Raw genomic sequence first — 18,638 nt, forward strand, 5'->3', positions numbered from 1 at the left:
CCAGCCAGCACCCAGCCAGCAGACCCTGCACCTGGCACGGCTTGAGCCAGCCACCCGATGCCCCCCAGCCCTCCCCCTCTTCCCGGGACCAGGCTGGCGGCTCCCGGGAGCTTGCCCAGGGCCCCAAGAGGCGGGTACCCGCCTGGTCCAGTGCAGACATCGTGGACCTCGTCCACAACCTCCGCACTAGGCACAGGAAAGCAGCCGTCTAGGGCAGGAGAGCTGCCAGCCTGGCCACCCAGGAGCAGGTTTGCATGAAAATCAAGGTGGTCCACTGAGACCCCCAACCCTGAGCCCTGAGCTTAGAATGGCCGTACTGGGTTAGACCAAAGGTCCATCTAGCCCAGTAGCCTGTCTGCCGACAGCGGCCAACCCTAGGAACCCTGGAGGGGATGGACCAAAGACAGTAACCAAGCCATTTGTCTCGTGCCATCCCTCTCCAGCCTTACACAAACTTCGGCAGAGACACCACTCCTACTCCCTGGCTCATACCACTCCATGGACCCAACCTCCATGAATTGATCTCACTTCTCTTTAAACTCTGTTCTAGTTCTAGCCTTCACAGCCTCCTGCAGCAAGGAGTTCCACAGGTTGACTATTTGCTTTGTGAAGAACAACTTTCTGTTATTAGTTTGAAGCCTGCTACCCATTCCTTTCCTTTGGTGTCCTCTAGTCCTTCTATTATGGGAACTAATGAAGAACTTTTCTGTATGCACCCTCTCCACCCCACTCATGCTTTTATAGACCTCTATCATATCCCCCCTCCATCTCCTCTTTTCTAAGCTGAAAAGTCCCAGTCTCTTTAGCCTCTCTTCATATGGGACCTGTTCCAAACCCCTCATCATTGTAGTTGCCCTCCCCTCTCCCACCTCCTTTTCCCAGTCTCCCCCAGTTTTGTTCAATAAAGAGAGATTCTATTTTTGAACACAATTGTCCTTTATTTTGTACATCAGGAAGGGGGGCTAGGGAAGGGTAAGTGGAAGGAGGTGAGGGAGGAATGGGGTATGAGCCCCCGATGGGGAGGACTGGGCTGGCTCTGCGGGCTTCTGGGGGTGGAACCTCTCCTGCAGCCTCCCAATTGCCCCCTCTCCCCAGATGGCAGCCTGCGGCAAGTGCAGCTGGTCTGATGGCCGAGTGCTGTGATGTGCTCAGTGTGGGTACTCCGGGCAGTCCAAGCCAGGACTGCTTTGCAAGCGGGGCACCCCTGAGAACTGTCTGTCCGGGGTGGGGGTTGGGTCCCTTTAAGCACAGCCCTCGGCTAGCCTGAGACAGCAACTCCACGCTCTAAGTCCTCATCTGATGCCCTGCCGGCACTGCTTCCGGCCATCTTTAACCCCAGTTCAGAGTCCACTTAATGTGGACATGCTAGTTCGAATTAGCAAAATGCTAATTTGAACTAGTTTTTTAGTCTGGATGCGTTAGTTTGAATTAGCTTAGTTCGAATTAGCGCTGTAGTGTAGACATACCCCAATGTATCTTGAATATGGGAACATGCAGACTATACACCTACCTTTGTATACAGTTCTAAATAGATGCTTATGGGTATAAACTATGACAAGAAGAAATATCTTATCTTCCAGTTCCTGAAAAAAGGAAGGCTACATATATCACATATCACCGGAATTTTGAAGGAATTATGTGAGTAGGATATCATACTTCTTTTCTCAGTATTAGAAGGACTTTTAAAGTTTATCAAAGGAAAGGGGTGTTATGCGTTTACTACAGGGGCAACTTTTGCCTTATAGAGGGAAGAAAACTTGGCAACCCAAAAACTGACCTCTTTGTCACTCAAACATGTCCCCAGTAAAACTGCACTGAACTGCTTATCACCTGCATTTCTGTGGAAGGAGACTTTAGCCTCAGTAGAAAGTGATTCACTTACAAAAACAAAGTTTGCTCTGTGAATTCCTGATGTTTCAAAATGCCACATGTGACAGGATATTCCCTTATTTAGAAACTTCCCCGATTCATCTGCCTTCAGAACTAAGAAGGCCCTACTATGCAGCTCATGTCATATGGAGTTTGTGTGTCTGTGACAGAAACTACTTACAGATCAGAAGAAAGCAATTAAATATTTGCAATGACTCTCTCCCTTCTCCTAGTTTTTTTCTCTCTTATGCATGGAGCTATTCAGCAGCTGGGTAAGTCTATGTTCTCTCTCTGTTGTATATGAGAATATGAAAGTTCTTCTCTTCTCATGCTTTTCCCAGGTCACTTCAAGGCTCTTTGGTGCAGTGATTATTTTTTTATGTTTTTATTTATAAAATTATTAAATTGACTGGTTTATGGAAACAAGATAGGGGTGCAATTCTGTGTAGCTGGGTTGTGAAACACTGTTTTTATAAAGTCTTGTATCTCAACAACATCTTGTCTACTTATCTTTAAATGTCTCACAACTGTTTCCTATAGCTAGAGAGACCAATTCTGACTGAAGAGTCACCTTACATTTACACAGTTGCAATTCCTTTGATTTCAGTGTCATAACTTCTGATTTAAATGAGGAGGAATGAAAGGAGAATCAAAGACTCAGAAATTAGGTTTACAATAAAGGGAATGTGTTTAGAACATTCAGTAGTGCTGCCGTGCTAGAGGCAGGGCACATTGTCTCCTCAGTTTCTGACCTCAACTCTGCAGCCACACAACGCAGGCTGGTTCTACTCCGTGGAGCAGGGCAGGACGAGAATTTGACACAATGAGTTTTGAATGTATCAGGAATGTACGGTTCAGCCAGGAAGATGTGACGAGGAATTGATATTTCTGAAAAAGTGAAAGGTTCAGTATGGAGAATTGGAAATACTCTGTGGGAACCATTAAAAAATTACTGAAATAGGCAGTTGATTGATTTTCACATTATTACAAAAGTAAAATCATGCCTAATGTTGGAAAAACTTCCTCTTTTGGAAGAGCCCTATCCTTACAAAATGAGAAATACAGGGCTTCTGAAAGAATGAGTCCATTTTTTTGGAAACTGTACCAAAAAAGTGGACGTGTTCCCTGGACAAGGCAGAGTTTTTCTGGGATACTGGAGGTATCCTGGAAAAACTCTGTAGTGAAGACATAGCCTGAGTCACACCTGATTTCTTTTTCCTCAGTTAACAGTGCTGCAGAAGAAATTATTTCTTTCTGCATAAGTTTACAAACCGTATAGTTAAGTGGTAAAAGTCTTGCTTCATTCAGCAGAAAAAAAAATCTATTCTTCTGCTTATAAATCCCTCTGCCCAAAAAATAATTTTTCTCATGTTGTTTTATAGATAGTGGAATATTTTTAATATATAATGAAGACCACAAGCGCTGCGTTCAAGCTCATAGTTCTCGATCAGTCAGAACTGCCATTTGCAACCAGGACAATGAGTCACAGAAATTCAGGTGGGTCTCTGATCACCAGCTTTTGAGCGTGTCATTGAAACTATGTTTGGGAGTGCCTTCAAAGAAAGACCAGGTTGCAATTACTCTCCATCCTTGCAACAAGACAAGTGAACTTCAACAGTGGGGATGCAGAAATGAAACCCAGGTTTCACTTGAAGGAGAAGATTTATTTTTTCATTCTGGTAGCCAAGAAGAAGAAAATATCATACTGTCCAAGGAAGCAAGTGTAAAGAGCAAATGGAAGATTTATGGAACCACAGATGATTTGTGCTCCTGGGGCTATGAAGGTAAAGGTCTAATATTAATCCTTTTATTGTTTTTATGAATTTCTTTGTGTATTTATTAGAGCATATGCCCAGATGCACCCATCATGGACTCAGTCAAATGGAGTTTGAATATGGATATATAAGGCCTTAAGTCAAATGATTTTCCAGGTTTGTGGCTAACTTGAGAAAGTTAATGCTATCAAATAAGTGTTGCTAACAACACAAGGACAACTGTGTGATTACTGGATTTGCCTACTTTCTAATTTGCACAAAACTCAACAACCTTGACCTGCTCCCTACCATGCCTCTTATCTGAGGCCCTGCCCCCCACTTACTCCATTCCCTACTGAATGCTTGCTCTCTCACACCCTCATTCACTTATATACTTTCACCGGGCTGGGGCTAGGGATTAGATGCAGGAAGAAGTGAGAGCTCCAAGTGGGGATGTGGACTCTGGGGTGGGGTAAAAATGAGAAGTTCAGGGTATGGAAGAGGGTTCTAGGCTGAGGCAGGGGATTGGGGTGCAATCTCTGGGGCCAGGGATGAGAGATTTAGGGTGCAAGAGGGGCTCTGGGTTTATGAGTGAAGCTGAGGGGTTCTGAGTATGGTAGAGTTCTCCAGGCTGAGGCAAAGGATTGAGGTGTGGAAGGGAAGCATAAATTCTGGGCTGGGGGTTTGGTTTTCATGGTAAAGCCAGAAATGTGGGTGTCCAGAGTGTCGGTGAGGGTTGGAGTATGAAATGTGGATTTGGGGATGCAGTTTGTGTGTGTGAAGGGCCTTGGGGCAGGGGTACAGGAGGGAGTGTGGGGTGCAGGCTCTGGATGGGATTTTGGGTCTGGGAGAGGGTTCCAGGATAGAACAGAAATTTGAAGAGTGGAAAGGAGTGTAGGGAGTGGTATCCAGGGGGTGCTTTCCTTTGGGGGATGACTAGATTTGGCAACATGCCACTCAGCTCCCAGGCAGAGGCATGGCCAGGGAGCTCTGCCTGGTGTTCTCTGTCTCAGCCTGCAGGCATCATCTGTGCAGCTTCTATTGGCTGTAGTTCCTAGCTAATGGGAGCTGTATAGCTGGAACACAAGGCTGGGGCAGCGTGCAAAGAGCCCCCATGGCCATCCCTCCACCTAGGATCTGAGGGAAATAATAATGCTTCCAGGGACTCACATGGAACCAGGTAGGGAGCCTGCCACCCAGACTTCCAATGGCCCGGTCAGTGGTACTGCCCAACTTCCTTTTCAATCAGACATTCCACTCAAAAATGGGGCATTGGCAAGCCTAGCAATTGCATTGTAGATAGAATGTGTAGGGAATGATGACTGGTACAATAACATGTAGATAAAATTAGCCCTGAGCCCACCTTACACTTCAGATTGTGATTTCCTGCACTGGTGTCTTAGTGGTTGGATCTGCCTTGTCCTTTGACAAAGAAGCATGGAATTACATTGTGTGTAAGTACTGTATATCATCACCACCATATTGTTAGTTTATTCAGCTATTCTTCATGAAAAACCTCTTGCTGCTCACTAACTTACGTTCACTGCTCCCATGAATCTTGGTGGCCCAAAAGGCAATTTTCTCTCATGCTCTCACTGGTTATGAATCTAGATAGAGAGAACACATTGAAAGATTAATTTATATTTTAACCCAGCTCATATGTGGAATAGAAACCCATCTTAAAAGAAATATTTTTAAAAATTGAGTGAGTGTAAACAAGTTATTTCATTTACCTCACATGCCAGAACTCCTGGGGGTTTGGTCTTCAACTGTTATAGCTAGTGATAGTAGTTACTGTGCACCGGGCCCACTGACAGGAGGAGAGAGGGCAAAGGGAGCAACTTCCCCAGGGCCTGGCAATTCAAAAGGGCCCAGGGCTCTCAGCCACTGCCAGGCCCATTAAATCACTGCTGCAGGCCAAGAAAAGACCTTGAGCAAATGTGTAAATAATCCCTACTCGAGAAAAAGCTTGAGCTGGTTTTTAACTCTCGTTAATTCAGTGGGATTTAGGTTTTCACTCAAAAAGGGAGGCACATGTTTTGGTCTGTTGTTCGCTTGAGATGCTTTTGTCAATCAACATTTCTACTGCTCCTGCACTTTCCAGGGTTCTTTTTATAACAATAGGCAACAAAGTGTTGAGAGATTTTGCCTCACATTGCTAGAAAGTTCAATTATGTGGGGTCCAATCTTGCAGTCTTGTCTCAGTCACAGCGCCTACTTGCTGTAAGGGGAGCTTTCTGTCTGTCTGTTAGTTTTAATACCATATTCTTCAACATACAACCTAAACAAAACTGGGAACAGAAATTGCCACACTGGATCACATCCCAAGTCCATCTAGTCCAGTCTTGTGTCTCTGAGGGTATGTCTACACTAGCTACCCTACTTCGAACTAGGGTGGCTAATGTAGTCATTCGAACTTGCAAATGAAGCCCGGGATTAAAATATCCCGGGCTTTATTTGCCTGTTTCCGGGCGCTGCCATTTTTAAATGCCCTGTATTTTGGATTCCCTTCCCATGGCTACATGCGGCAAGGGCTAGATAATTCGAACTAAAGCCCCTAATTCGGACTAAAATTACTCCTTCTGCAATGAGCTTCATTTTTTCCCCTGTATTTGTTCAGTGATCATGGTCACTTAGTAGCTGATGATTAGCTGGAAAACTGACTATTTATCACTCAGACTTATATGGTAAGTAAATTAATTAATCATTTTCATTTACTTTAATTTTTTTCCTTATGTGATTTAAGTTTAAACATAAATTCAGAATTTTTAACTATTTATATTTCATTCAAATTTAAATGTATTTCTCCATAAAAAAAGACATACATACACACATATATACATATACAATGAGAAAGAAAGAGTAGTAGTATGATGATGGACAAATAATTTCTTTGGGTGCCCCATAAAATGTAAACATTGATGTTTAAAAGAGCATAATACATCATGCTCTAGGGTTTTACTGATTATTTCTGTCGAAACACAGTTTGTAATAGAAATTTAATTCTGTAAATGTTAAATCAGAAAAGTTTTTATGTCAAAGCTAATATCGTTTTATAAACTAATTAGGCTAATTGAGTCTGAGAACTTGCTGAAGTGCATTTTCAATAGGAGGAAAGAACATTTTGAAAGATGACATCGACTGTAATGCTGTTCAAAATGCATGCTCTAGCAAATGCTATATATAAGGTAGTCCCTGCTTGCATTAATATGTTAATACTTCTGTGTCTTTATCATGTTGCCTCCTTAGATATCTTTACATTGATAGGAAATGCCAATGGAGCTCCCTGCGTTTTCCCTTTCAAGTTTAATGACAAATGGTATAGTGAGTGTACAGATGCTGGCAGGACAGATGGCTGGCTTTGGTGTAGTACAACCACAGACTTTGATGTAGACCAATTGTATGGATTTTGCCCATTAAAATGTAAGTTCTGAATTAATATATTTTTTGCTACAACACAATATTTAACAAACCAGCAGTAGTCATGGTCTTGCTAATGTTGAACAGTCTAGCAGATAAAAGTTCAGTATATGACTCATTTCCACATCCTGTTGTTCTTCACAAAGAACTAATACAAAATGTTGCATATATGAATAAAAAAGGGTGCAATTTAAGAATAAAATAGCATGCACTTCCCCTTCCATAAAGTCTTGCTGAAAAGTATTATATTAGAATGTAACTCAGTTACACCGTGCCCCTGCAATGTGAGAAAAACAATGAGGAGTCCTGTGGCACCTTAGAAACTAACAGATTTATTAGAGCATAAGCTTTTGTTGGTAAAACCCACTTCATCAAATTAAATGGAGTGGAAATTACATACCATCCTGAATTAGTCTCATTAAACTGGTCCTACAATTGATAAGTATTCTCCTTCTTTTATTATACTAGCACATATATATCCCTGCCTTTGTACTTTCCGCTCCAGTCAGTTTTATTGAGAAAAGCTTATGCCCAAATACATTTATTGAATGCTAAACACTCTTTGTTTTTGCAGATACAGACTAACATGCCCATCCCTCCTGAGAAACTGTTATAATGGATATGTGCACAAGAATAGTTGCAGTCAGTGTAGGATGCTTAATTATGAATTTACTGACTCTTGAGAAGTTACTATCTCATGTTGTAATACTATAATTTATATATTTTTCTAACTTCTGTGTGTTTTAATTAAACCCAGTATGAGATCCCTTTAGTCTCAGCTTGTCTGAACTATTGCAACCTTCTCCACCCGATCTTCTGCTACCTGTATCCTCTTCCACATATGCAGTCTTAAGTCAACTGTAATGGGATAATAGGGAAGGTCCTCTCATGGATTGGTAACTGGTTAAGAGATAGGAAACAAAGAATAGATATAATTAGTCAGGTTTTAGAATGGAGAGAGATGGTGTCCCCCAGGGTCCCTTATACTGGGACCAATCCTATTGAATATATTAATAAATGATCCGGAAAAAGGGATGACCAGGGAAGTGGCAAAGTTTGTAGATGATATAAAACTGCCCAAATAGGTAAGCCCACAACAGACTGCAAAGAGCTTGAAAAGGATCTCACAAAATAAGGTGACTGGGAAACAAAATGGCAAATGTAATTCCATGTTTATAAATGTAAAGTAATACATATTGGAAAACATAATCTCAATTGTGCATATGAAATGATGTTTGCTATTGCCCACTTACCCAGGTTAGCTGTTATCACTTAAGAAAGAGATCTTGGAGTGATTGTGGATAGTTCTCTGAAAACATCTACTCAATATGCAGCAGCAGTCAAAAAGAAAAAAACCCAGAATGTTGGGAATCATTAAGAAAGGGATAGATAACAAGACAGAAAATATCGTATTGTTTCTTTATAAATCCATAGTATGCTCGCATCTTGAATACTGTATGCAGATGTGGTCTCTTCCTCGGAAAAAAATGGAATTGGAAAAAGTTCAGAAAGGGCAAGAAAAATTAGTAGGGATATGGAATGGCTGCCTTATGAAGAGAGCTTAATAAGACTGGGTCTTTTCATCTTGGAAAAGAAATGACTTAAGGGAGATAGGATTGAGGTCTATAAAATGATGATTGGCGTGGAGGAAGTAAGAAAGTGCAAGGGGGCTCACCAAATGAAATTAATAGGCACTCTTTTAAAACAAATTCAGTGAAGTATTTCTACATAGAATACACAATTAACTTGTGCATCTCTCTGCCCCAGGATGTTGTAATGGCCAACACTATTACAGGGTCCAAAAAAAAAATAGATACATTCATGGAGCATAGCTCCATCAATGACTATTAGTCAGGTTGAGCAGGAATGGTGTCCCTAGGCTTTATTAGTCAGAATCTGGGAATGGGTGATAAGGGATGGATCACTAGATGATTAGCTGCTCTGTTCATTTCCTCTGGGGCACCGGGCATTGGCCACTGTCGGAATGCAGAATACTGGGCTAGATGGACCTTTGGTTTAACCCAATATGGCTGTTCTTATGTTCTTCAAATTGTCTGCTGCTAAAATGTTTCCTCTCATATGGCTCTGCCTACATCAGTCCTTCTTTAAATCCCTTCACTGACTTACCCCAGACTTTACTATAAACACCAGGTTTCTTCTCTTCACTTTCTCATCCATCACCTTACAGTTCAGGTTTTACTTTCTGTCAGTTCTTCCAAGGTTCTCTTCCATTGTTGTGCCTTCTTCCATTATGCTGCTTATCTTTGAACCTAAGGCCCTCTCCTATGGATTCAAAATGCTTTTATATCATGATTTAAATCACTGATTACGACATACTTGTTCCATTCCCTCATGTGAGTGCTACAAACATGCAGCATAAAATAATTCTTTCCATCTTCATTTGAGCAAACTACAGTATTCCCAGAATTGGTAACTGAGAGTAAAATCCACCACCAAGCCCTTCTTTCAACTTTTCTTTGGACTGGCTTTGTTTACTGTTTGATTTATTTGTTTTTATATTTTCTGAACACTCACAGATTTACAACAGCCCTCTCAAAACAAAAGATCCGAAAGAGGGGTAAATTTACAAATCAGAGACATTACAGTGGTCAGTCTTTTACAGCAGGAAGTTTGACACTTAGATATTCCTTAACCTCATAAAGTGTATTAATTTAGAAAATATTTAGGGTTCAGTTTAGTTTTGGAGGCTGCTTACACAGATTCCATTGCTCTCTGAGGTGGATGTGTGCATAATTCCATTAAGAGACGAACTGAGCCCTATATACCTTTTCAGAGATCTGTACTCGGAGGATTCCTTTGCTAATATTCCATGCAAATATGGCACCTTTTGATCCTGTTGATTATATTGCAATCTGGAGACTGAAGTAATCCGCACTAACCAAGTATTCCTTCCCACTCCATACATGGTAATAATTGCCATAATTGCTGGTGAACTGGCACTACTATCTTGTCTCCTTGACCTGCCTGAAATATTCCCATATTTCCCATGACCCTGGCAAAACAACGTTTTATAAAAATATCAGACTCTACTTGACTCCATAATTAATTTTATCTAGTTAGTAATTACTGCTTGTAACCATTCTGTATCTTTTGTTTCTCAGCAGGTAAAGACATGATCAGATTTTGGAAGAAAGATCCTTCAACAGGTTTCCACTACCAGATAAACTCCCAGTCAGCTCTAACATGGCACCAAGCAAGAAAAAGCTGCCAGCAACAGAATGCAGAATTATTAAGCATCACACAGATTCATGAACAAATGTATCTAAGAGGTAAAGTAACAAACAACTGCAAAGCCCCAACTTGCATTCTGGGAATACTTGGCATAGTATTATAGCTACATCCTTGTATAGACTTTTTGGAGAGGAGGGATGGAGGGAACTTGTCTCATGCCATTTTTAGTCGTTATTACTATTCCCAAGAGTTTATATAAAGGTGATTACTCTTGTATGAATGAATGAATTTGCTGATGGTTCCAATGACGCCAAGAAAATTGATATTTGGAACTTTTGTCTCTGAACAGAAGAGCAGTTCTTACCCTCCAGTTTGGAGCAGGTTAATAATGAAACGACCATTTGTTAATGTATTGTACAAATAGCGTCTAGGCTGAATTTACTCAATGGAATCTTGCTCATGTTCACTTTGCAATTGCTGCCATAAATAAAAGCTTCATAAGAAATATAACTTTCTGTCAAAATCTCGGGGCTAATTAACTTCTTATTAGCAGTCTGAAATCTCAGTATCATAGACATTAATAATCTAAAATGTATAATTTTTTACAGATTAGTGCTGTCCAAAAATATAATAGTGCACGTAATTTCTTGTTTAGAGTTAACTGAAAGTATGGGTTCTGCTCTCTGGACTGGACTTAACAGGCTGGATTTGAATAGTGGCTGGCAATGGATTGGAGGCAGTCCTTTCAGATACTTAAACTGGGCTCCAGGTAAGTATAAATCTTCTGACTGCTAAATATTTGAAACCAAAATTCTGTTTTCATATTCCCACGCTGGCTCTCAATGCTGGTAACTCTTTTTATATATGGGGAAATTTACTGACAGCCAAGGGCAGTAAAAATCATCTGAGATGAGATCCATATAGATCAGAGAATAACATTTTTACCTAATCCGACAAAGCACTTAAGCACTCAATAAGCATCCAATAGTATACATTCAATTTGTCCTGAAGTGTTTTGCTGGGTCAAGACCTTAAAAATGGAAAATAGAAGTTGAAGCCCTGAAAATCTGAAAGAATCTTCTAATTATTTTATACTAGCTGGACTTACCCGACATTGCCCGGGAAACCAGAGAAACAAAATTTAGAAAAACAGAAGCTGGTACTGACAGCCTCCAGCCAGACCGCAGCTGCCAGTGCCTGACGTCTGGCCATTATGCTTTTCTCCCATGCTTTTCTACTGCTGCCTAAAGCAAAATCTCTGACTCAAAAAAGAGGCATTTGCAATGTTGAGAATAAGAGCTCTTTGCTTGGCAAACTTAGATACAAAAGTCACAATAGAAACTGTGTCTCTGTTTTCTTCCCATGTCATGAGTCTTGGAGCCATTAAAAGCACAGTGGAAGGGAGAGCCCCCAAATCACCCTGGCTTGTTTCTCCACCATTGCTGGAAGCATATAGAGGCCCCTCTTCAATAGTGTAATGTTTTGCTTCCTATCAGATGGTATTTTTGCTAATTATCCTTGCAGAAGCTAATGTTTTTTTGGTAGCGAAGTAGGGGATAGGCATGCTGGGTCTGCAAATTCTCATCCATGAGCTGAGTATAGGGATGTCTCAATCAATGGGGCTGGCCCTACTGAATCTGAGAGATTTCAAGGTGACACTTCATACTCTTCGCCCATCTTTTTTGATGAAACTATGAGTCAACTACCTGAGTCTGCTGGCACCTCTATAGTCCCTCCTCCATCACCACTCCCTTGACCAGTTGCCCCTCCCATGGACTGCATCTCTCCGCCCCCTCCACCTCCGGATCATCCAGTATCAAACCCAGAACCAGTGCCCAGATTTGAGGGATCCCCTCCTGCCTTGGATTAATTTCTCACCCACCCAGCATCATCCAGTGCTGCCCCTTGGGCCAGTGCCCCTCAAAGGAGACCCTCCCCCTGCCATGGGCATCATTTATCACTCACTCCCTGCAGGATTGTCCAGCTCCACTTCCTTCATCCCCCTACAATCCTACCCTCCCCCCATTCACTGTCAACAGTCCAGCCCCCCCCCCCCCCGGACAAGCCCACCCACCAACAATCTAGCCCCCAATCCAGCCTTCCTCCCACATCCCGCAATGGTGCAGCTCCTCCAATCCTGCCCTCCCCCCATTCACTCCCAGCCCCCCCAGACCAGCCTGCCCCCCAACGATCCAGCCCCCCAATTCTGCCATACCCCCCACTTGTCCCCAATGGTCCAGCCCCCCCATTCATACCCTCTCTCCCCCACCCCCGCTCTCACCTCTGAATCCCCGATGCACCTCCTTCCGGACATTTTTTCAAAGTGGCAGCTGAGCCGTAACACCAGTTCCACCACCTCCACCTAAAGCGAGCCTCAGCAGCAACCCGCCCACCCATTGGTCGGCTGCCGGGCCCCGAGCCAATCGCACTATTGAAGAGGGGCCTCCCTATGATTCCAGCAGTGGTGGGGAAGCTGCTTCTCCCCTCACTGCCAAGCTCTGTGCAGCCCCGGGGACAGGCATTGGTCTCTCATCTCTTCCCTCCCACAGTACCTTAAAACCTTCTCTTGGAGGAAAGATTACCCCATGGAAAGTTTGGCTGCGGTACGTCTTATAGTGTCCAAATTATTAGAGCACAAACATACAAACATTCTCCTTTATATATTAGATTTTTTTTCATGTCTTTGAAAGTATGCTTATTAAGTTTGCAGATGATACCAAGCTGGGAGGGGTTGTGACTGCTCTGGAGGATAGGGTCATAATTCAAAATGATCTGAACAAATTGGAGAAATGGTCTGAGGTAAACAGGATGAAGTTTAATAAAGATAAATGCAAAGTGCTCCACATAGGAAGGAACAATCAGTTTCACACATACAGAATGGGAAGTGACTGTCTAGGAAGGAGTATGGCAGAAAGGGAACTAGGGGTATAGTGAACCACAAGCTGAATATGAGTCATCAGTGTGATGCTGTTGCAAAAAAGCAAACATGATTCTGGGATGCATTAACAGGTGTGTTGTGAGCAAGACATGAGAAGTCATTCTTCCGCTCTACTTTGCCCTAGTTAGGCCTCAGTTGGAGTATTATGTCCAGTTCTGGGTACCGCATTTCAAGAAAGATGTGGAGAAATTGGAGAGGGTCCAGAGAAGAGCAACAAGAATGATTAAAGGTCTAGAGAACATGACCTATGAAGGAAGGCTGAAAGAACTGGGTTTGTTTAGTTTAGAAAAGAGAAGACTGAGGGGGGACATGATAGCCATTTTCAGATATCTAAAAGGGTGTCATAAGGAGGAGGGAGAAAACTTGTTCATCTTGGCCTCTGAGGATAGAACAAGAAGCAATGGGCTTAAACTGCAGCAAGGGAGGTTTAGGTTGGAAAAAGTTCCTAACTGTCAGGGTAGTCAAACACTGGAATTAACTTCCCAGGGAGGTTGTGGAATCCCCATCTCTGGAAATATTTAAGAGTAGGTTAGATAACTGTCTCTCAGGGATGGTCTAGACAATATTTGATCCTGCCATGAGGGCAGGGGACTGGACTCGATGACCTCTCGAGGTCCCTTCCAGTCCTAATATTCTATGATTCATCTGTTCCTGAATGCTACTGAGCATCAGACCCTATTGTCTGCTCCCATTGATTCATGTTGTCCTGGAGATCCAGAACAGGAGAACAAAAGGCTTTCAGATATAGTGGGTCTAGTGTAATGTGCACCTCGCCCACTATCCAAGTCCCGTCCCCAAACAAGGATCATTGGTGTCAAGTCTATCTCTTCAGGGAGGCACAAGAGGCATGTAATGCTCAAAGCCTGACTTGGGCTTTACATGGCTTTAGGGATGTAAAATCCTATTTAACCAGTTAACCAGATAAAGTTGTGTTTAACCAGTTAATTGTTAACAGAAATCCTGCAGGCAGTCCAGCCAGTCTGGAGCGGCCCCCTGCCTGCAGTGTAGCAGATGGGGGCTGCTTGGTCCAGGGTGATGCTTACCAGTTAACCAGATACATCCATCCCTACATAGCATCCAGTGAGAGATTGGTGGAAAGTGGAACCTTGAACTAAAAGTGGTGGGAAATGATGATGATAATTGATAACAGCCAGAAAAATAGAGACATAGATATTTATTTTTATTTAGATGGTTGCATGTGGTCAAGGACAGTTGGTAGAAAGTTATATTGTGTATGTATATTGGAATCTTACATCCTTAATCTTATATTTAATATGTGTTATTGATAAATGGAATCCAGTTTCATTTATTCTGGTTTAAGAAGAATCCATGTTATGTTTTGTTTTTGTGTTTTTTGACAAGTTATATTACTATATCTACCATTAAATAGCATTTTACCATAGCATACTCCTTTGCCCTCACTCGGCAGCTCTCACCTGCTAAATACATTACACCACCACTGTGATAGATAACTGCTAAATCTTGAAAAACAACAAGTAGCCCTTTGGGACTAACAGACTAACAAAGATATAGGATCATGAGTAAAACCCACTTAATCAGATGAGTTTGAGTAGAAATTTCATAATAAAGATATATATAACAACTAAAACAGTTACCTGTCAATTGTAGGATACATGTTAATGAAGCTAATTAAATAGGCTGGATGTGTCCCATTCATAATTAGTGGTTTTGGGATTAAGTAACCCCCATATTTATTTCTAATAATAGCACAATAATTCTACTCTGAAAGGTCAGTTTAGTGTATTTTAAGTTTTACAGTGAGCAAATGCTTGTTCAAGAATCTATAGATGACTACAATATTCCAGCACTTTACATGTTGAGTATAATTTTTTCCTTTGATTACATGGATGTATGAGAGGGCAGGACCTAGCTCATTAGCTATACTGCTAAACATCATAACAGAATATATTTTGGCTTCTCTTGTAAGCTATATCACTTACATACATTTCTGAAAGGTTTGTATGTGCCAACTGTATTTTTTGTGCCTTTCCCATAAATTCAGTATTTCTTGCTTTTCTGAATCATATTAGGATGGAATTTTTAAGGCCAGAAGGATGATGGCCATGACTGAACCTGTAGTTCAGATGTTATTGCTGTTACAGAATACTACATAGAGATGTTTCTAAGAATGAAAATTTAAGTTTGGCTAGAAACTGGGAAATAAATGAGAATGTCCTGGTTAATATTCATCCAGAATTAAGCTCCCCAGGCGTGATTAGAACTCAAGACGCTACTTGGCATACAGTGATATTCTATTTTTTTGTGTCTTTCTTTCAAAGGAAGTCCCTCTTCAGAGTCTGGAAATATCTGTGCAGCATTAAATCCTGAAAGAAATGCTAAATGGGAAAACAAGGAATGTGACTGGAAACTTGGCTACATATGTAAAAGGGGAACCACAATTTCAGATTCTTTCAGTATTCCCTCAGGTAAGTTGATCAATAAAAATACAGTTTGTTGACCTTAACTGTAGTTTTCCAGTCTACAAAGGTGAGCAGATGCTAAGTTAAAATGCATTTTATTTATATGAAATTATGAATTATTTTCAACTGGCTGGAATTCTTTTCCAAACATACACATATACTATTCAGCTTTGCTGATTTTCATTTTGCAGCTACTCTGCCCTTTACCCATTTTCATTTTGCAACAACCCTTTACCCTGTTTAAACATCATAGGCTGGATATTCAGACCCACTGGCACAATAGTGAAGACAGGGGAGATAAAAACATCCACTCAGTCTGCGGCGGCAGTCAAAAAAGCAAATAGAATTTTAGGAGTAATTAAAAAAGGGATAAAGAATAAGACCGAGAATATCTTATTACCTTTATATAAAAACCATGGTATGCCCACATCTTGAATACTGCATACACATGTGGTCGCCTCATCTCAAAAAAGATATATTGGCATTGGAAAAGATTCAGAAAAGGGCAATAAAAATGATTAGGGGTTTGGAATGGGTCCCATATGAAAAGAGATTTAAAAGACTTGGATTTTTCAGCTTAGGAAAGAGGAGACTAAGGGGAGTATGAGAGAAGTCTATAAAATCATGACTGGTGTGGAAAAAGCGAATTAAGGACAAGTTATTTAATTATTTCCACAATATAAGAACTAGAGGTCACCAAATGAAATTTATAGGCAGCAGGTTTAAAACAAACAAAAATAAGTTTTTCTACACTCAGCATACAGTCAACCTGTGCAGCTCCTTGCCAGAGGATGTGGTGAAGGCTAGAACTTTAACAGGGTTCAAAAAAGAGCTAGATAGATTTATGGAGGTTAGGTCCATCAATGGCTGTTAGCCAGGATAGGTAGGAATGGTGTTCCTAGCCTCCGTTTGTCTGGAAATGGGTGACAGGAGAGGGATCACATGAGGATTACCTGTTGTGTTCCCTCCCTCCAGGGCATTTGATATTGGCCACTTTTGGCAGACAGAATACTGAGCTAGATGGACCTTTGGTCTGACCCAGTATGGCCATTCTTATGTTCTTACATAAAAGGAATTTAAAATCTGCCTTTTCCTCAGAATTTTTACTAGTCATATGCTTCACTGAAATATTCACTGTAGTGAACATAAAAAGGTGAGAGCTCAGCTAAATCAAATTCAATTATTTTTTTCATAAAGGGCAAGAAAGTAAGAAATGAAAAAGCCAAGGATGAAAACAGTGATACATCACAGGATTGGTGCACAAGTTATTTTATGGGAACGGGCTTTTCCTTGTAATTTTTCCTTTTATCCATATTTGGGAAGTTCAGTTGTCCCCTATATGGTCTAATGTTTCTTAGTGAAAGCATATATTTAAAAAATAATCCAAAGGTATTCACTGTTAGATTACAAATATTTTTGATGATCAGGTAATGATGAATCAGTTATTAAATAATATAGAAAAAGATTATGAGGTCAATATGTACAGATTATTTAGTTATGTAAAGATTTCACATTAAAATACTAGTTATATTCAAATGTGTACATCTTACAAATAATAAAAACACACTCTTTTTAAAGTGTTTTTCAAATGTTCACATTTTAAAATGTCATTTGACTATACTGATATTTTCTTATAGCAGATTGTGCATAAAATATTAGACCTGACCTTCAGAGCTTTGTAATTAAAGAAAATACTGTCTGTTTTATGTATTTTGTTTGGTTTTAAAATTATGCTGATACATTATTGTTTAATTTTAGATGATTTGGGGCCTATTAAATGCCAAGATGGATGGTTGTCATATACCGGTCACTGTTATATGATTCACAGGGAGCCCAAAATATGGAAGGAAGCCTTGACTTCCTGTAGAATGGAGGATGGTGATTTGATCAGTATCCACAATGTTGAAAAACATAGCTTTATAGTGTCTCAGCTTGGGTTCAGTAAGTATTTTTACAGGAAGTAATTTGCTTATGTTCATATGTATAATGTTCCATTTGGCTGGTTTATGTTAGCATTATTGTTTAAACTAAAATGTTTGCACCCAAAGAACATAGAGATCACAGTTCCCTTTATAGATAGAGGGGATATATTTTATTTGATAAATTTAAAGAAAAAGAATAGTTGTAAAATATAATTTAAAAAATGCAAATAACATTTCCTTTCAAGGCGAACAAAACATTTAATTTGAACTAAAATAAAATTCTTTTGCATTTTTGATTTGATGAAAATGTAAAAAAATAAAGTTTTACCTAAAAAATGTTCCTTGATTTTCCAAAATTATCAGTAAACTGAAAATTTGCTATTTGCCTTTCTATTATGAAAGTATATACTGTACTGTGAATACCAATTTTTCCCTGTTTTTTTAAGAGCTGTAGCACAAGGTAAGCAGAGTACATACATACTGTTGAAATATTTTAAAAGTAGAGTTAGGTGAATAACATATTTTTGATCACTGGCAATTGGGAAAATTTGGAAGGAAAAATTAGTTTGTAATTGGATCATTTAAAAAATGTTTTCAGCAAATAAAAAAATGGAATATTATTTCAGATTGAATCAAACATTTCACTTCCGAAAAATATTTTATTTCCATGTTAACAACTTTTATCAGTTTTTGAATTTTTAAAATTAAAAAATGTAAAATTTGAAATGAAGTTTTTTCCAATCAAAACAAAATGTTTTGTTTCAAAAATGTCAAAAATAAATATGTGGGGATTTTTATATGTTTGGTTTTTTCACTAAATGAACAGTTTAGTGAAATCAAATTTCCAAAACACATTGTCTTCACTAAATCTGCATTTTTCACCAGAATAACTTTTTTGGCAACAGAATTTCACTCCACTCTATTTACAGTCTTTGTTAAATGTCTGAGCAATTTTTTTTTTTCTTGTTGGGTAGGCTCAGTGTATGAAAAAGAGAAAGTATGCTTTTTGAAGATTTTAAAGTAGTTTTATTTGCATTACTTTATCCCAAATATAGTGGCAATGTGTTTGGACCAAAGTCTGGAACCATACTATTGGAACAGA

The 18,638-nt window shown here is 40.0% G+C and overlaps 1 protein-coding gene across 3 annotated transcripts in view; it reads left to right on the plus strand.

Annotated features, from left to right (window-relative positions):
* The first annotated feature begins 1,962 nt into the window (after positions 1 to 1,962).
* The window catches only part of LOC102456704 (macrophage mannose receptor 1-like), a 65,971-nt gene continuing 49,295 nt past the window's right edge, over positions 1,963 to 18,638 (plus strand). For 2 of the 3 annotated variants that reach the window (XM_075922471.2, XM_075922473.2), the window contains exons 1-7: positions 1,963 to 2,141; positions 3,252 to 3,653; positions 6,873 to 7,046; positions 10,166 to 10,333; positions 10,891 to 11,004; positions 15,474 to 15,620; positions 17,373 to 17,555. In XM_075922471.2, coding sequence (XP_075778586.2) covers positions 2,081 to 2,141; positions 3,252 to 3,653; positions 6,873 to 7,046; positions 10,166 to 10,333; positions 10,891 to 11,004; positions 15,474 to 15,620; positions 17,373 to 17,555 — 1,249 coding nt within the window. In that variant the 5' untranslated portion in view covers positions 1,963 to 2,080. The remainder of the gene's footprint in view (positions 2,142 to 3,251; positions 3,654 to 6,872; positions 7,047 to 10,165; positions 10,334 to 10,890; positions 11,005 to 15,473; positions 15,621 to 17,372; positions 17,556 to 18,638) is intronic. The other variant, XM_075922472.2, reaches the window with a different exon arrangement.

This window comes from Pelodiscus sinensis, chromosome 2 (assembly GCF_052426305.1).
Source record: "Pelodiscus sinensis isolate ZL-2025 chromosome 2, ASM5242630v1, whole genome shotgun sequence".
Lineage (NCBI taxonomy): Eukaryota > Metazoa > Chordata > Testudines > Trionychidae > Pelodiscus > Pelodiscus sinensis.